Source organism: Falco naumanni, chromosome 11 (assembly GCF_017639655.2).
Source record: "Falco naumanni isolate bFalNau1 chromosome 11, bFalNau1.pat, whole genome shotgun sequence".
NCBI lineage: Eukaryota > Metazoa > Chordata > Aves > Falconiformes > Falconidae > Falco > Falco naumanni.
Genome location: NC_054064.1, coordinates 4,054,533 through 4,068,918, shown reverse-complemented (window position 1 = coordinate 4,068,918; position 14,386 = coordinate 4,054,533). Strand labels below are relative to the sequence as shown.

Sequence of the window (14,386 nt, the reverse complement as noted above, 5' to 3'; positions counted from 1 at the left end):
CTAAAGAAACCAGTGTGATATCATTGATTCTGCACAAGGCAAAGTTTGTAGAGAAACAGCCCTCTTAGGCCAAGTGGTAAATTTGAGGAGAGGACTAGGCTTTCAGGCACAGAAAGTACTTGACTAGAATAGTAAGTAACATCGATACTTACCATAGTCCTAGCTCTAGAACACTGTTTTATATTTTATCTATGAAAATCCTTCGGGTGGATAGGGTATTCCCATATTCTTGTTTCCAACAATGTTTTGGAGGACCAGAAGCTGTTATGTGGGCATAAAGATTCTTAGTATGGAAGTTGCAGCTAACCTCCTCCTCACAGAGAAAACTGAAAGAGAATCTGAACTTTTTTCTTGTTGATATTGGTAGCACTTGAAAGTCAAGAGTGATGAGGGGAAAAATTCCTGTATCCTCTCATTCACAGAGCACCGAGGGATTGGCTGATACTGACTCACTATGTAAACATGAGCAATTAGTTCTGTTTTGAGCCATGCAGAGGAGTAATGTGAGGGAGATGCTTTGAAATGCTTGTGTACAAATATTTGAAAGAAAAATACTTTAAATATCTTCTTTAAGCAAAGTAAAGGTCTTTTCAAGTATTCTTAGTTTGTCCAGCTGACAGAAAGTAATCACAGACAATCAGTTTTGTCAACTGCTGTGTGAAAGGTATTGGAACTGTGTCAACATTTTCTGGTTTCAGAAAAAGCAAACACTTGAGTTTGACTTTCTCTTACTAGTACTAAATCTTTGAAATGTCAAATGGCTTGTTAGCTTGTGCAGGCACCCGAACTAAAGTGCCAGTAAAGAAGTGCTCTGAATTCAGCTTAGGGGATTGCTATGTGTATGCACTATGGTGGTAAGAGGCTGGTGTAGTCCAAAAGATGCTGTGCCCCACTGGACTGACATTCGAAAGATGGGGATTTGAGTCCTGTACTGGCTCACATCTCTCGCTTTTCTAAGTTTAAGTAACATGCTTGGTGATGAGCCCTTGGAAAGCATTAGAAGATTTGTCTTTTCTCCCAAACAAGCCAAAACCTAAAGTGCAGGGCAGAAACTGCATTCTTATATGCTAGTGTAGCTTTTCTTGGTTCTGCTCTGTGTGTGTTAAAATACAGTTCTGGTGATAAGGGTGATTGCTATTCGGGACTGTGTTTATAGAGAAGCAGAAATGCACACCCAGCATGCAGAGTGTACAAGCAATTCATTGCTACGCAGAGATCTAGCATAGAGCTTGTGAACCTCATCTGAGACCCCACATGAGACTGAGGAGGAGATACAGCTGGCTCTGACATTAGGTGTAACTTTCACCCTTAATAAATAGAGAATTTTTTTCCCCGTTATCCTTGTTTTTCTTAGAATAGTTGTGTTTTAGTGTGCACTGATACAGATTTGGTCTTACTCTCACAGCTGTCTTATATCTGCTAAAGCATCCCACTCAGAATATTATTTATTGCAGATCTTTCTTTTTTCAAGAACCAGTCTGGGGAAGAATAAATGGGAGTTGTATATATTTATGTATTTATAATGGAAATGCCTAAAGTTCTTTCTTGAGCGTTTAAATGTTGCCTCCTTTATCAGTGATATCTCAAGAAGGATCAGGATAACTGCTCCTATTTTAAGCATCTGTGGTTTCAAAGTTTAATTCCAGTACAAAATTATTGCATCTGCTTTCTTCCAGGAGTGTGATAGAAGTGTAGAGATGAGTAGTGTGGAAAGGAAATAATAAATAATAGTGGAACTTACAACATAAACTATGTGCAAATAGGAACGAAAAGATAATGAAATTACCTAAGATTTGAGTGGAAAGTATTAAAGGATGTATTAAGCGGCTGCTGCCTAAAGCAGCTCCAGCCTAGGAATTCCTCCTGCCTGGCTGCTGGAGCTCAGCCTCATGTGCCCAGGGACCTCAGGGTCTCTGTCCCAACCCCACGGACACTGCAGCTTCTTTCCTGTTTGCACATGGATCAGTAGTGAAGCTAAGTAGGTATCACGGACAGGCAGAGGATGCTGAGCCAGCTCCACGGACTGCTACAGACAAGGTGCTGCCTTCAACAGCAGCGACATACAGGACTTGCATAAAACACAGGACAACCAACTCCTGTCCTCCTCCTCCCTGACTAGTTAGGGGTTGTAGCTCACCAGTGACAGCACGTGCATGCCGCTCTCTAGAGCTGCATGCCCATTTGCGGGTCCCTTGAGTACTGGCATGGCCCCTCTGTTGCCCCGATACCCTTGGACCTCTTACCTGCTTCTTGCCAGCTGTTCCAGCCTGCAGTTTGTTAGTTGTACACAGGTTCCACCATGTGTAGCCTCACCTCAGTCAGAGATCACTCAGAAACCTGGTGGTGATCCTATCTCTTTCTTCTGTTGCTGTGGCACTCTGGCTTCTTGTTGGCTTCCCCAGTACAAGGTGAGCTCAAAGAACACGGTGCTACATCCTCTGTCTTACATGACGTGATCTTCCATCCTGTGTGATAAGACAGTTTTGACCTAAACGAGGTGTGTTCTTGTGATGTAAGCTCTTGTCAGGTAGCTTGGCATCAGGGAACGAGGGTGCTGCCCTGGGCTCTGTTTCACGGCTTCAGCAATGTGAAATGAAACTAAATATTAAACCAATATTACTACTTTTATTTTTACGCTGTAGTGTGCTTGAAATTGTTTATCAAGAATCCACAAATGAAGTAAAGGTTTCCATATCTTTTTTTTTTTCTCTGATTTTATTCTTTATTCTGTTCTTTCTACACAGAGCCTCCACCCATGATTCAGGTTCCCAATAATGTCACGGTTGTCCCTGGTGAAGGAGCCATCTTGACCTGCCTAACTTTAAGCACAGTGCGTTACAATCTCACCTGGCAGAGAAATGGCAGGGATGTGAGGCTTAAGGAGCCCCTGCGAATAAGGATGATGAGCAACCTCTCTTTAGAGGTGAAGAATGTTAAGCTCACAGATGCTGGCAAGTACAACTGCATTGCTTCTAATGAGGGTGGATCTACCACAGCATCAGTCTTCCTTACGGTGCAAGGTAACAAGGAAATGGCATGTAAAACTTAACCGTGTCATGTTTTTTATTTTCTTTATCTTGTGAGCTGCCCTGTCTTTCTTAGTAACTTTCATGTTTTATTTATGCCTTGGAGACTGACAGAACATTATGCAGTTCTTCCCTGTTATAAAATGGCAGTGGGAGTCACCAAACCGCACTAGTGCTCATTTTGTGAGACTGCCTAGTGCTGTGTGTCTCTGAGCCATGGTTTGATCTTCCTCCTGTGATGGCCAATTTAACTGCTGTATAAGTACATTGAGAAAATGAGAAAATTTACAGGCTAGCGATGTGGATTATTATTTTTTTTCCCAGTGAAACTATTAACTGCAGTTACATATGTGGAACTAAATAGGGGAAAGTTTCTGTGTTCTGTATTATTTTATATCTTCATAACAGAATAGTACTTCTAAATTTTTCTGTGTATTATGATGTATCAGTTTCATAGGACAGTCAATATAAGCTAAGAACTAATCATGATTTTATGAAGGCAAGGACTTTAAAAATGTCAGAACTGAGAAAGACAGCATGGGTGAGACCAAACAAGGTCTAAACCTCTACTGTTGCTGCATACCAGGAACACATTGCAAAAAAATATGTATAAATACAGTAATTTATCTTGGAGCAAATCCTTTTAAAATTTGAAAGTACTGCAGGTTTTTCTCTGTTTACCTTGGTCATGTGAAGGTTTGAATCTTTGGGTCCTAGCCACGTGTCTGTGGGTTAGAAGAGACTGAACTCAGAGTCTTCTAGAAAGAAAACTGTTCTGTCTACTGACAGGATTTCTTCTTGCTGATGATACTGGATCATGTTCTGTGCAGAGGGGGCAGCTTCATTAACTTTGCTGCTGTAAGTCTAGTACTTTGTTAACCGATGGAAAACTTAGAATTATGGAAAAAAGAAAAATTCAATGGAATTGTCTGGCTTATGGTGCTTTAAAACAGAGAAAGGTCAAAAATGGAGTTGTAATGGTTACTAATGGGATGTAGTTTTCTTATAGGGAGAGGATATTGGCTTACCAAGGTGGAATAGGTAGATGTGCAATCAGTTCTGTAGGTCCTATTACAGAGTCCAGCAGAATTAGGTGTTTCTTCTTAATCTGTTTGAATTACCCTTAGATAGCTACAGCAGAGTTAAAACTTAAATTTCTAGCAAGGCTGAAGGAAAAAAAAGCCATGAAAAAACCTCAGTCTGCATATGTTTGGAAAACTTAGTTTTAAATTCTGCAGGATTTTGCCATCAAGACACTTATTCAAGCATGTCAAAGGCAGCAAGAGAAGAAACCGCTCCCTCGTTCATCTCTTCCTGGGGTTTAGGTTTTCCTCCCTAATGTCTGTAGACCAGCTGAGAGCTTTAACACAATGACCAAAGTACTTCTGGCAGTTTTTTTATAATAAAGCAAAAGTTTACTGCTGCTGCAGCAGAATATTGAGTTAAAAATAATTTATATATGTAGAATGATTATATCAAATAGTTGGGAATTACATTTCAGCTGGTACTGGTGTTGCTAACAGGTTTAAAGTGTCGCTGAGATAACCCTCTTAGACAGTTTAGACAGGCTTAGTTGAGCATCTCAGTCATGTTTTCTTTGGTGAATGATGGTTAGAACAGAATAAATATGTAGGAAATGCTAAGCTGTAGCTGAACTCAGATTTCTGCAGTAGTGTCTGCCTCTCTGTTTGGTAAAAGTAATCTACTGCCAGCCTTTCAGACGGCTAGGTGAAGAAACCCAATGGTATCAGAATGGTTGTGTGCACTATTATTTGTGATCATTTTAATTCCCTTGGGCAAAATGATTTCTATCAGATATCTGGAGGTACTTTACTGGGTGATTGTCATGTACAACCTGTAGCGCTTGCTGGGGTCTAAAATAAAAGCTGTTCAAAAGAACAGTTTCTATTTGGCAGCAAACAAGTAAAAGCATGGCTATACATAAGCGGTAAAAGCTTTATAGTGTTATCAATATTAATATTCCAAAGAGAAATTTGAAGTCCTGTGAATTCATTGAGATGGGTTTGTACTTTATGTAGTTGCAAGTAATTCAGAATGTCAAATTAAATTCATGTTGGAGCCCTTTATTATTGTTGGGACAGTGACATATCTCTGAATTTTGGATCAGAAAATGTACACTGCTTTCATACCCTTTTTCTTTCTGAGGTGGGAGTTAAGGCAGAGAAGAAATCTTGGTAGTTCTAAGAATAACCCAGCATCTGCTTTACATGCTTAAATGGATTGTAGTAAACCCTTGTTTTGAAAGCTTTCAGTTTGATGCTGCCATTACTGAAAGAGAACATGAATCTGATTTTTGTGCCAGTGGCTGTACAAATAGAGACTAAAATCTTGAGTGAGAGATGACTTTTCCCCCAAGTTGCATGTTCTGTGTTAAAGAGAACATGCTATAGTAAGTCACTAGTTGTTCCACACTAATAGTGAGCACAGCTAGGTGAAGATCCTATTTAAAATTCGTGCCTGTGGACTGGTGGTATCTGCTCAGAGCAGTCTGAAAGGTCACTGAATGCAGTTTCAAGGAACGTAAGTTCTCAACCTTCCTAGGATTTTAGTGCTGCTTATTGAGTGCTATGACTAACTTTTAAAGTACATGCTCATCTTTGGTCGTCGTTAGATAGTGGCTACATAGTGTGAATTGCTCAAGTCCTCCTAATGGATTGGTCTTGTAAGGAAACATAAAAATTTGTAAGGGCATTCACCTGTTTTTCAGGTGCTTCATATAATTTACCAGAAGCCTGGAGAAGCATATTGCACCCATGTGAGGCTAGAGATTGGCCAGGAGTGCAAAACACTAATGATCTTTTCCAAAACTTTTCCATCATGTATTTCTCACTGATGAGTGAAATTCCATGAGCGTGTAAACTTTTTCTTTCCAGTTTGTTACAGTCTTGTAGGTAAAATACAAGTTTGCTATATGCATATTTATCAGGTTAAATTAATATGGTGTGTTTTGGTAGTCTGGTATTTTCACCCACCCCCAATCAGTATTACTTATGTGTATATTTGAGAAATTTAGTTGTTTTTTTTTTTTAAATTGGAACAGTGTGCATGCTGAAGAGATTGATTTCTGGGAGTTGGTTGGTGAGTGTTTTTGTTTCTTTCCCCCTCCAAGAATTTTAAATACAAAATCAAAACTCGGATCCCTGGAATTTGGGTGATGCTAAATGTAATTTCATGGTAGTCTTGGTTTTGCGTGTTTTGTGGTGTGAGTAAGTAAACTTAGACAATGAAACACTTCTTTTAAGGATTGCAACAGTCTTTTGCCTCTACAGCACAGCTGTATAGTATGTAGAAACTTATGGCTTTTGCTTGTGTTTATGTTGGCAATTAGTAGAGATGTTTGAGTTTAGTAATCTCAGCATATGATGAATTCCAGCAGTAGATTAGTAAGTGAAGCAACACTGAAAATCTGTCTTATTGGGATCCATCTAAGGTAATCAAGTGCCAGTTGCTGTGCACTGAGATCACTGAAGAGCAGCGTGCAGGTCAGCAGTTTGGATGTATTTCTTTATCTGAATGTACAGGTAGAATAAAATCATAGATGCTGTAGTTACTGTTTTGTCCATAGCAGGGTGGGTTTCTTTTACCTGCTTATTTGCTGAACGTTTAAAAATGTTGCAATGCCTGTCTGGTATCACCATCACAACTGGAAGGTGTTTTTAGCATTTGCTTACGAGGAGCACTGTTCAATAATTCAGAGTGATCTGTGCTAGCAGGGAAGTCCTAGAAGCACCTAAGCCGCACCTGGAAGAAGTAAGCATGCATATTGCATGTTCCACCCACCCATGTACCTAAACATAAACTTTATTTCTTGACTTTGAGCATTGAAATATTGTCATTGCTGTAAGTGATCTTTTGTCAAGCCAATGCGTGATGAGTACTGCCCTGTCAGTGGAGTCAACCACATTAAACGTGCAGTGGCGGAACGTGGGACCTGTTAGATTGACAAGATGCAAGTGTGCTGCCTACTGTAGGGAGCTGATGTGGGCACCTACCAGCCAACTAACCGCTTGAAATCCAGGTTAAAAAAAATAAAAAATTGCACAGGAGACAATATATGTGACCAAAGCAATGGTAATACTTGGGTACATCCCACACAAGGAGCAGAAACCAGAACTGAACAAACACAACAGGACTTTCAGTGTGCCTATACTTTGTATCTACAATAATTCCAGGAAAGAGACTGCCTAGATGGACAAAAGGTAAGTTACCTCCTAGGTGTAACCCAGTGCTTGGTTCCCTGAACATCCTCTGCTCTTTTCTCTGAAAAGAGACACTACAGTAACAAACATCTTAGTCCTTTGAGATCTCTATATAACTGATTGTGTGAATATCATTCGCTTTGGTACATGGATGCACACTACAATAATGGGCAAGGAGAAATTTGTTACACTGGACTGAGTTCTTCAAATGTGGAGAAAATGAGGAAGGGAATAAAATAGAAGTATTACTGCTTTACTTACCATTTCAAACTTAGAAAGTTAATTAAATGCAAGGTGTCTGTCCTAAAGAATGAAAAGCAGTTTAGTGCCTTCTGTACTGCTTTCTAGATTATTTGGAACTGTCTGAGAAGATGAGTTGATATTATTTCCTCAGCTGCGTATTTTGAAGTTCCTACCTCCTATCTGGTAGCACTGTGATGCTTCCACCCTTGCTAGAGCAGGAAGTAAAACAGTTGAATTCTCGGCAATGTTCTGTGATGCAAAAGTCAGTTTTATTTGAAAGAAAGAGAAGATGAATCAGTCCATATCCCAGCTCCTAATTATCATTCACAGCAGGCTTAATGATAGTCATTAAGCTGCTTTTCAGAAACTATCCTCTTGCACAAGAAATGCAGATTAGCAGAAGGGTCAGGAGTTGCCTGAGCAGCCTCTGGAGTTCTCTGCCACTCAGGAAAATGAATGAGCATCCCTAAGTTCATTTGTCTTCTCCATATAGCCGCCATTCTTAAGAGTTTCTTTTCTACATTCAGTGAAAGGGAAGTGATGGGGGAAAAAATTGTTTGCATTATTAGACTAGCCATTCTTATGGCTTGATTTCATGAGTTGGCTTAAATTTACTGTTTGGGAGGTTTATTTTGATAATATTCCCTGGGTGAGGTCCTCTACAGATCAGTAGAAAAGCAAGACAAACAAAACATGCTCCTCTGGCTAGAAATACCTTTACATTTTCTGTGTCTTGTTGAACTTGTGATGAATTAGCTAATAAATAAGTGATCAAGTTTCTTTCATTTTTTTATAGTATTCAAATTATGCAATATAGGATGAGTTTTTACTCCAAAGAATTCAAGTCCTAACTTGATGAAAGATAAAAAATATTAGGGCATTAAACAGGAAATTAGTGTAATTCATCTTAATTTCTGTCACTTGATTTCTTGCTCAGCATTTTCTTGCTTTCTCACAGAAAATGTAGGCCTTCAGAAGGATCTCTAAGAGGAGTTTTGGAGGAATGGAACTATAACATCTAGAAATCAGTACTTGTAGGTGGCTTCTGACCTACATAAACCTCTGGTTCAAGGCAGTAGACTATGTGGATCTCTTGGAAACTAGCTTCTTGCAGAATATTTGATCTCCGTTACTGCAGCAGTTTTCCTTGTGCTTTTTATTAATTAAACTGTTAAGTATTGTAGCTATAAGAAAGTGTTGGAGTTGCGACCCTTCTAGGGGGGCTGTGTGTAGTCCTTGGTAATACACAGGAGCACAAGCAAGTTCAGTTTACATTTCAATAAAGTGAACTGTGTTTCTTATGTGAAGATGGGGACACGTCCCCTGAGAAGGAACCCACTAAGTTCTGGAGGCTGAAGTCCCCTGTTTCATGTTCTATAAAGAAACATCACCTTGGAAAAACAGTACTGTATCTGCAGCATGTCAGTGCTGCTCTGCTGGAGCAGGAAGCCTGACTTTTTAATTTTCATTTATAAAGGTGTTCACAGAGTGGTTTTTCCTGAGCCTGCCAACTTCTAGGGCTGAGTACAAACCTGGACAGGGACATGAGGAGGAAGGAGCTGCCTTTCTTTCTGTACTTTCTTTCTGCAGGTTGTTCTCCTGCAGGAAGGCCATTGAAAAGGTCACTCATGGGGTGTGTATGGTGTCAGATGCTTTCTTTATGGCCTCTTGTTCACAGCTGGTAAATACTTGGGTGCTTAATTATTTCTGATAGTGTGCATGCAGTCAGTGAACGCCAGGTTAAAAGGAAGTGCAGGGAGGTTATGAAAAACAACCTTGGTGAGAAGACTCTTTGACTGTAGTGCATATCTACATGTCTTTTGGGAAGTAGTTCTTTTGGCTACAGAGAGAAGATGGGTGTTCCTTCCCTTCTTGTCTTTCGCAGCATGCTTTCTTTGTTGTGGGTTGGATGCTGCATAGTATAGCACAGCAGATCAACGTGTTCTGTCCTGCGGTAGGAGAGGGTGCTGCTGGCACGGGTGAAATCGCAGCTTGTGTATACTCCCTGGTTGAACAAAAAGATAACTCTCCCCTTTACCCTACAGAAGTTAAGTAGGTCCTTGGAAGCTTCATGGAGAGTCTGACAAAAGCAACCGTGAGTGGCAGTGCTGTGTACTGCTCACCTGAGCTAATGCAGAAGCAGTTATGGAAGCAGACGTTTCCGTGGCTTGTTGTGCAGCGTCGCCTTCGCAGTGCCAGGACGAGGGATGATGCAGGACGACACACCCCTGCGCTTCTGCGTGGTTGAGGGTGGATTGGGAAGGAGATCAGTGGGAACTTGGCAGCTACCTGAGATGGCTGGCAAGTGAATGAAGCGAGATAATAATGTCCAAAGACAATGTTCCTTTTTAATTAGGTTCACTTGGTTGATGCCAAAAGTACAGATGGATGTGACAGGCTGATTAATGCTGAAGGCTACTTTTTGTTTATCCCCATTGAATGTTCTCATCTTTATTTATGCTGTAAGAAATCTGTTCTGAGCTTGCTATTCAAACAGGAGCCTTTGTCAGTTTTTCTGTTTATATACAATATTTCTTCCACACTTTTTTCATTTGGCTTGTGAACGCAAGTATAAAATTCTATTGAATATTAATTCCAATGTATATTGCTAAAACATGATTTAAATTTAATAGAAATCAGATGAATGGAGAGGATTCCTTCTGCAAATGTAGTGACGGGTTATGTGTTGTATTTGTGGTGTTATTTCATAACATGGGATATAATGTGAATTCTGTACCCGATCTGACATCAAAATGAAAATCTGTGCTCTGGGAGGAATTCTTCATAGCCCCAGTCTTCTGTCTCACTGACATATGTTAATAGCTATCATAATAGTGGAGTTGGATATTTTCCCCCCTGTGCCTTCCCAGTATGCACTCTTGACACTAACATTATGTAGGTTTTTAGACAGTTTGAGATCAAAGCCATTTCCTTCCATTTATGTTTCCACATGGGAAAACTAAGGCATATCCATAAAACTCACAGTAACACAAGAATTTGTAGGCGTTGCTGTGGTCACACAGGACTTTTGTCTGAAGAGAATTATTTTTTTACACCAACACTACAGTTCCTGCATTACTAAAAACAGAGCTTTGTGATAAGCACTGCTCTTGTAGTATGTTGGTAGTTAGAAACCCAAGTAGTCAATTCAGACCCATTTAATTGATGCTAACAAGAATGGGTTGTAAGTACACAGGGCTGCTAGTGAACAGACTGGACATGAGGATGGGGCTCCATCCACTCTCTACCGGTACCTGTGTGTGTGTAGGATGATCTCGATGCCTACTGTAAGGTCTAGAGGAAGTGAAATTTTACAAAAATTAAACTCTTGTAAAAAATTTGCAACAAATGTGTGCAAACTACTGCCATAGTTGCATTCCTACATGGTGTTTTTTTAATCTAGATACACATTTGTTTTTATTTAGCCTTGTTAGTGCATTACTTGTCAGTTGAATAGGCTGAGCCATTCCATTTTCAAAAAAATTATGCCAAAACTTTTGTTAGTGTAAAAGGCAAGAAAGAATCTTGGGGGTGCTGCACAAAAATACTGGTACGTTATGAGTAATGGATCATTCAAATATCTGCAGGCTGGCTTTTGGGCTACGTTTCTGTTGAAAAAGAAAAAGTACGCAGAAAGTTGTTGAAAAACATTGGCAATAAGTCTTTTTTTCTAATAAAGGGTGACAAGAAGGTTTTATGTTGTATGAAATAAAAAAAAATGGTATTTGCTGATCCTTTTTCATGTTAAGTCTAACTGCTTCAAATGGTTTTAATGTAACAAATCCATGGCCCTAATATTCCAGTTACAATCTTCACACCAACTTTCTTTCACTTGAGAAGCTTTACCCATGGTCTATTTTGTCTAAAAACTTTTATTCTACAGCCTTCAATGGGATTGCAACTGTAAGGAGCTCGTGCTTCTCTTGCCCATATACAAATCTTCTCCTTTAAGCTACAAAGAACAAGGCAAAAAAAATCAGTGACCTGTCATACAAGAAAGCCTGTTCTGTGTGCCTGCCTGGTGGCTGGCCTTTGAGCAAGAAAACAAGGTGGTTAATTAGTGGCAAATGGGCAAATGTAGCCTCACTGATTCAAGCTGGTAGCTTGATTATTATGGCTGTGTATATCGACTTTTCCAAATTCATTCCATTGCTGATATGTTAAATACAAATATTCCTTCCATCTTCTTCTTCTCACCTGATAATATCATTGTGTGAAAATAACTGCATGGGCAACGGTGTGTTGCCAAAGCATAACATGTAACTAACAGTTTCTTAATATCAACACGGAGAGGAGACCTTCCTGAAGACCAGAGCATGCAGGATATAAAACAAAAGAAAAATAGCTGAGAAGTCTGTGCATGTCGTGAATCACTGGAGAACAGTTCTGCAACTTGGATCCATTTCTTGCCTCTCTCTGCCTGCCCCCCCCCCATTTCTGGGTTTAATCCTAGGACTTTTGGAACTATGGCTCTGCCTTCCTCTGGTGCCTTTCCTCTGGAAGTGTATAGGTTTCAGAAACTTTATGAAACATGGGAGAGACTTTTGAGAACCCTGCAGCTTTTTCTCAAATCTGCAAGTGAAAAACTAATGAACTTGGGGAAGGTTAATGGACACAAATTTAAGAAAGGAAATAAGGCATTATATGCATCTGTGTTCACAAGTTTGGAACTTAGTGCAAATTAGTTGCTGTTTATTATTTAAAGTATTGATTCTCTTGGGCAGTATAGCTGTCTGGTTTTGCCTAGACTTTTACTTACAGGTCTCAAAATCCTTTATAAACTCCCATGAAAACAGTCCAGTCCTGACACTAATAATTCTGCTGCCCGGAGCACCGGGTGCCATAGTGCATCAAAGAGCTTTCCTCACAGCAGCAATTCCATTTCTCTTTGAAAGAGGAATTTCATGTGCTTAGTAGGGGCATGCAGACAAGTTTGCACGAAACACTAACAGATGCGAAATACTCATGAAACTCAAACACAAAACATAATGCATATATTTTAAATAAAAGTATACTAAAAAGGTTACATCAAGGTTATGTCTATGACTTGTGTGCTGATGCTTCAACTAGTTTTATTTCAAAACTAGTATTTCCTTGGGATCCTTGCTCTCCTATCCAATAAGTTGTATTACAGGACAAATAATTCTATAGTAACTATGACTGTATCTCATATCCATGGGACAGTAATGTGCTCCCCTGCCTTGCAGCTATGATGTGCTGTAATTAGTCCTTGTGATCAAGTGAGTTTGGACCTGCAGAGGTACTGACACCTTGTTAAAGTCAGCAGTGTGACTCAGTCAATAGTATCTATAGGCTCACCAATCTGTGTTTCCTAAACCTATGCTACCCTTGATAAAATTTTCCATGTAAAAGATGAAGAGATCTCCTGCTGTTTTTAGCTGTGCTCTTAATTTGATGTTTGAGCCTTTGAAAACTATTTAATTTCTCCTTATCTCATTTTTCTATCAGTCACTAATCCCCTGTCTTTAAGTGTGCTGAGATCGTGAAGAGGAAGATTGTTTTCCAGGTTCTGTGTTGCAATGCCAGTCACTTACAAACCTGCTGGTTCAAACCCTCAGGGTTTCTGCCCTGCAAGGAGGCAGAACCTGCCTCACCTCCGTCCTACAAGCAGCACAATCTTCTGCAGGGAGATTCCTCTTCTGGGCCAGAAACACTGTGGATTTTAGTGAGTAGTTTTTTAAGCAAAGGGTATTACAACACAGAACTTAGACAATAATCTCCCTCCCTGCAATGATGATGGAAAGGGCATGGTATTAATTCTTCCAGAAAGGTATTTGTAGTAGCAGTCTGAGTTGTTTCTGTTTGCATTATGACAGACTGAACTAGAAAGATTTATACTGTTCAGCTGGAAGTTGCACAGCATCACACCTTCATCTTGTCCTTGATGGATTATGCCATGCATAAATATATTGTGTGTACTGGCTCCTACACATGTTTTTCCTTAGTAGCCATGAAAACATGTCAAACATCACCTGAGTCTGTAGGATGGTGTAATTCCCGCTGAAGCTAATAAAAAAGCGCTAGGCAAGCAGTCCTAGATTCAAGGTACCTCCGTGTTTAGTGTATTTAGCCCCTTTTACTCCCCAAAAAGGGAGAGTTAGGCTTAGGCTTTTCATTCCATGGTTGCTAGTAAAAAGATCAGCTGTGGAGGAATAGATGTTAATGCAGTGTGGATTAGCAAAAGGCAAAGTTGCCAAGATGAAGACTGATACTACTGATTACATAGTAGCTGGTTTCGTGCCCTAACAAAGATGAAGTAGCACTAGTTGGTACTACAAGTTGCTACTTTTCCACCCATTAAGCGGTGTGGATCTTTTTCTTGCCACTGTAAGTAAAACCAAATTGTATGTACCATAGAAGAAAATGTCAGTTGCCACAGGGAATTGTTTTGGTGGTCTTTTTTACTGAGGAAATCTGTCTAAGGATAAAAGGGAATGCATTCTGCAAAGTTCACCGGTCAGTTTTCTGGTGAAAATCCAGCTGAAATCCAGAACGTCCATGGGCATTGCTAACACTAGACTCGGTGGTCTTCAACATGATTTTGCTGTTAATTTCTTCCTCTGTGTGTGCGCGTCTATTGTTAATTTTATTTTTATCGCTCTGCTTATGTTCTTACCATTGGCCTGCCTGAAGATTTGTGGTCATTGGCTTTAGTTTTCAGGAATCACCGCAAATTATAAAATATAAAACGTATTTCTCAAAATTGGTTCTGTTGCTGCTTTGCTGATTTTTAAGCATGCATTAAGAAATCAGAGTTAATTATTACATTCAAGTTCAATCCATGTGAAGCCACCAATATTCTCATGGTTTCTATTTGGAATGATAACCCCGCACAGCCTATGCCTTTTTCAGCCTGGCTTTGTCACCTTGATGGAT

General features: G+C 39.8%; 1 protein-coding gene across 1 annotated transcript in view; it reads left to right on the top strand.

Moving 5' to 3' along the window:
• Positions 1–14,386, top strand: part of HMCN1 (hemicentin 1) — a 202,261-nt gene that overhangs the window by 69,490 nt on the left and 118,385 nt on the right. The window contains exon 11 of the mRNA XM_040610626.1: positions 2,745–3,020. Coding sequence (XP_040466560.1) covers positions 2,745–3,020 — 276 coding nt within the window. The remainder of the gene's footprint in view (positions 1–2,744; positions 3,021–14,386) is intronic.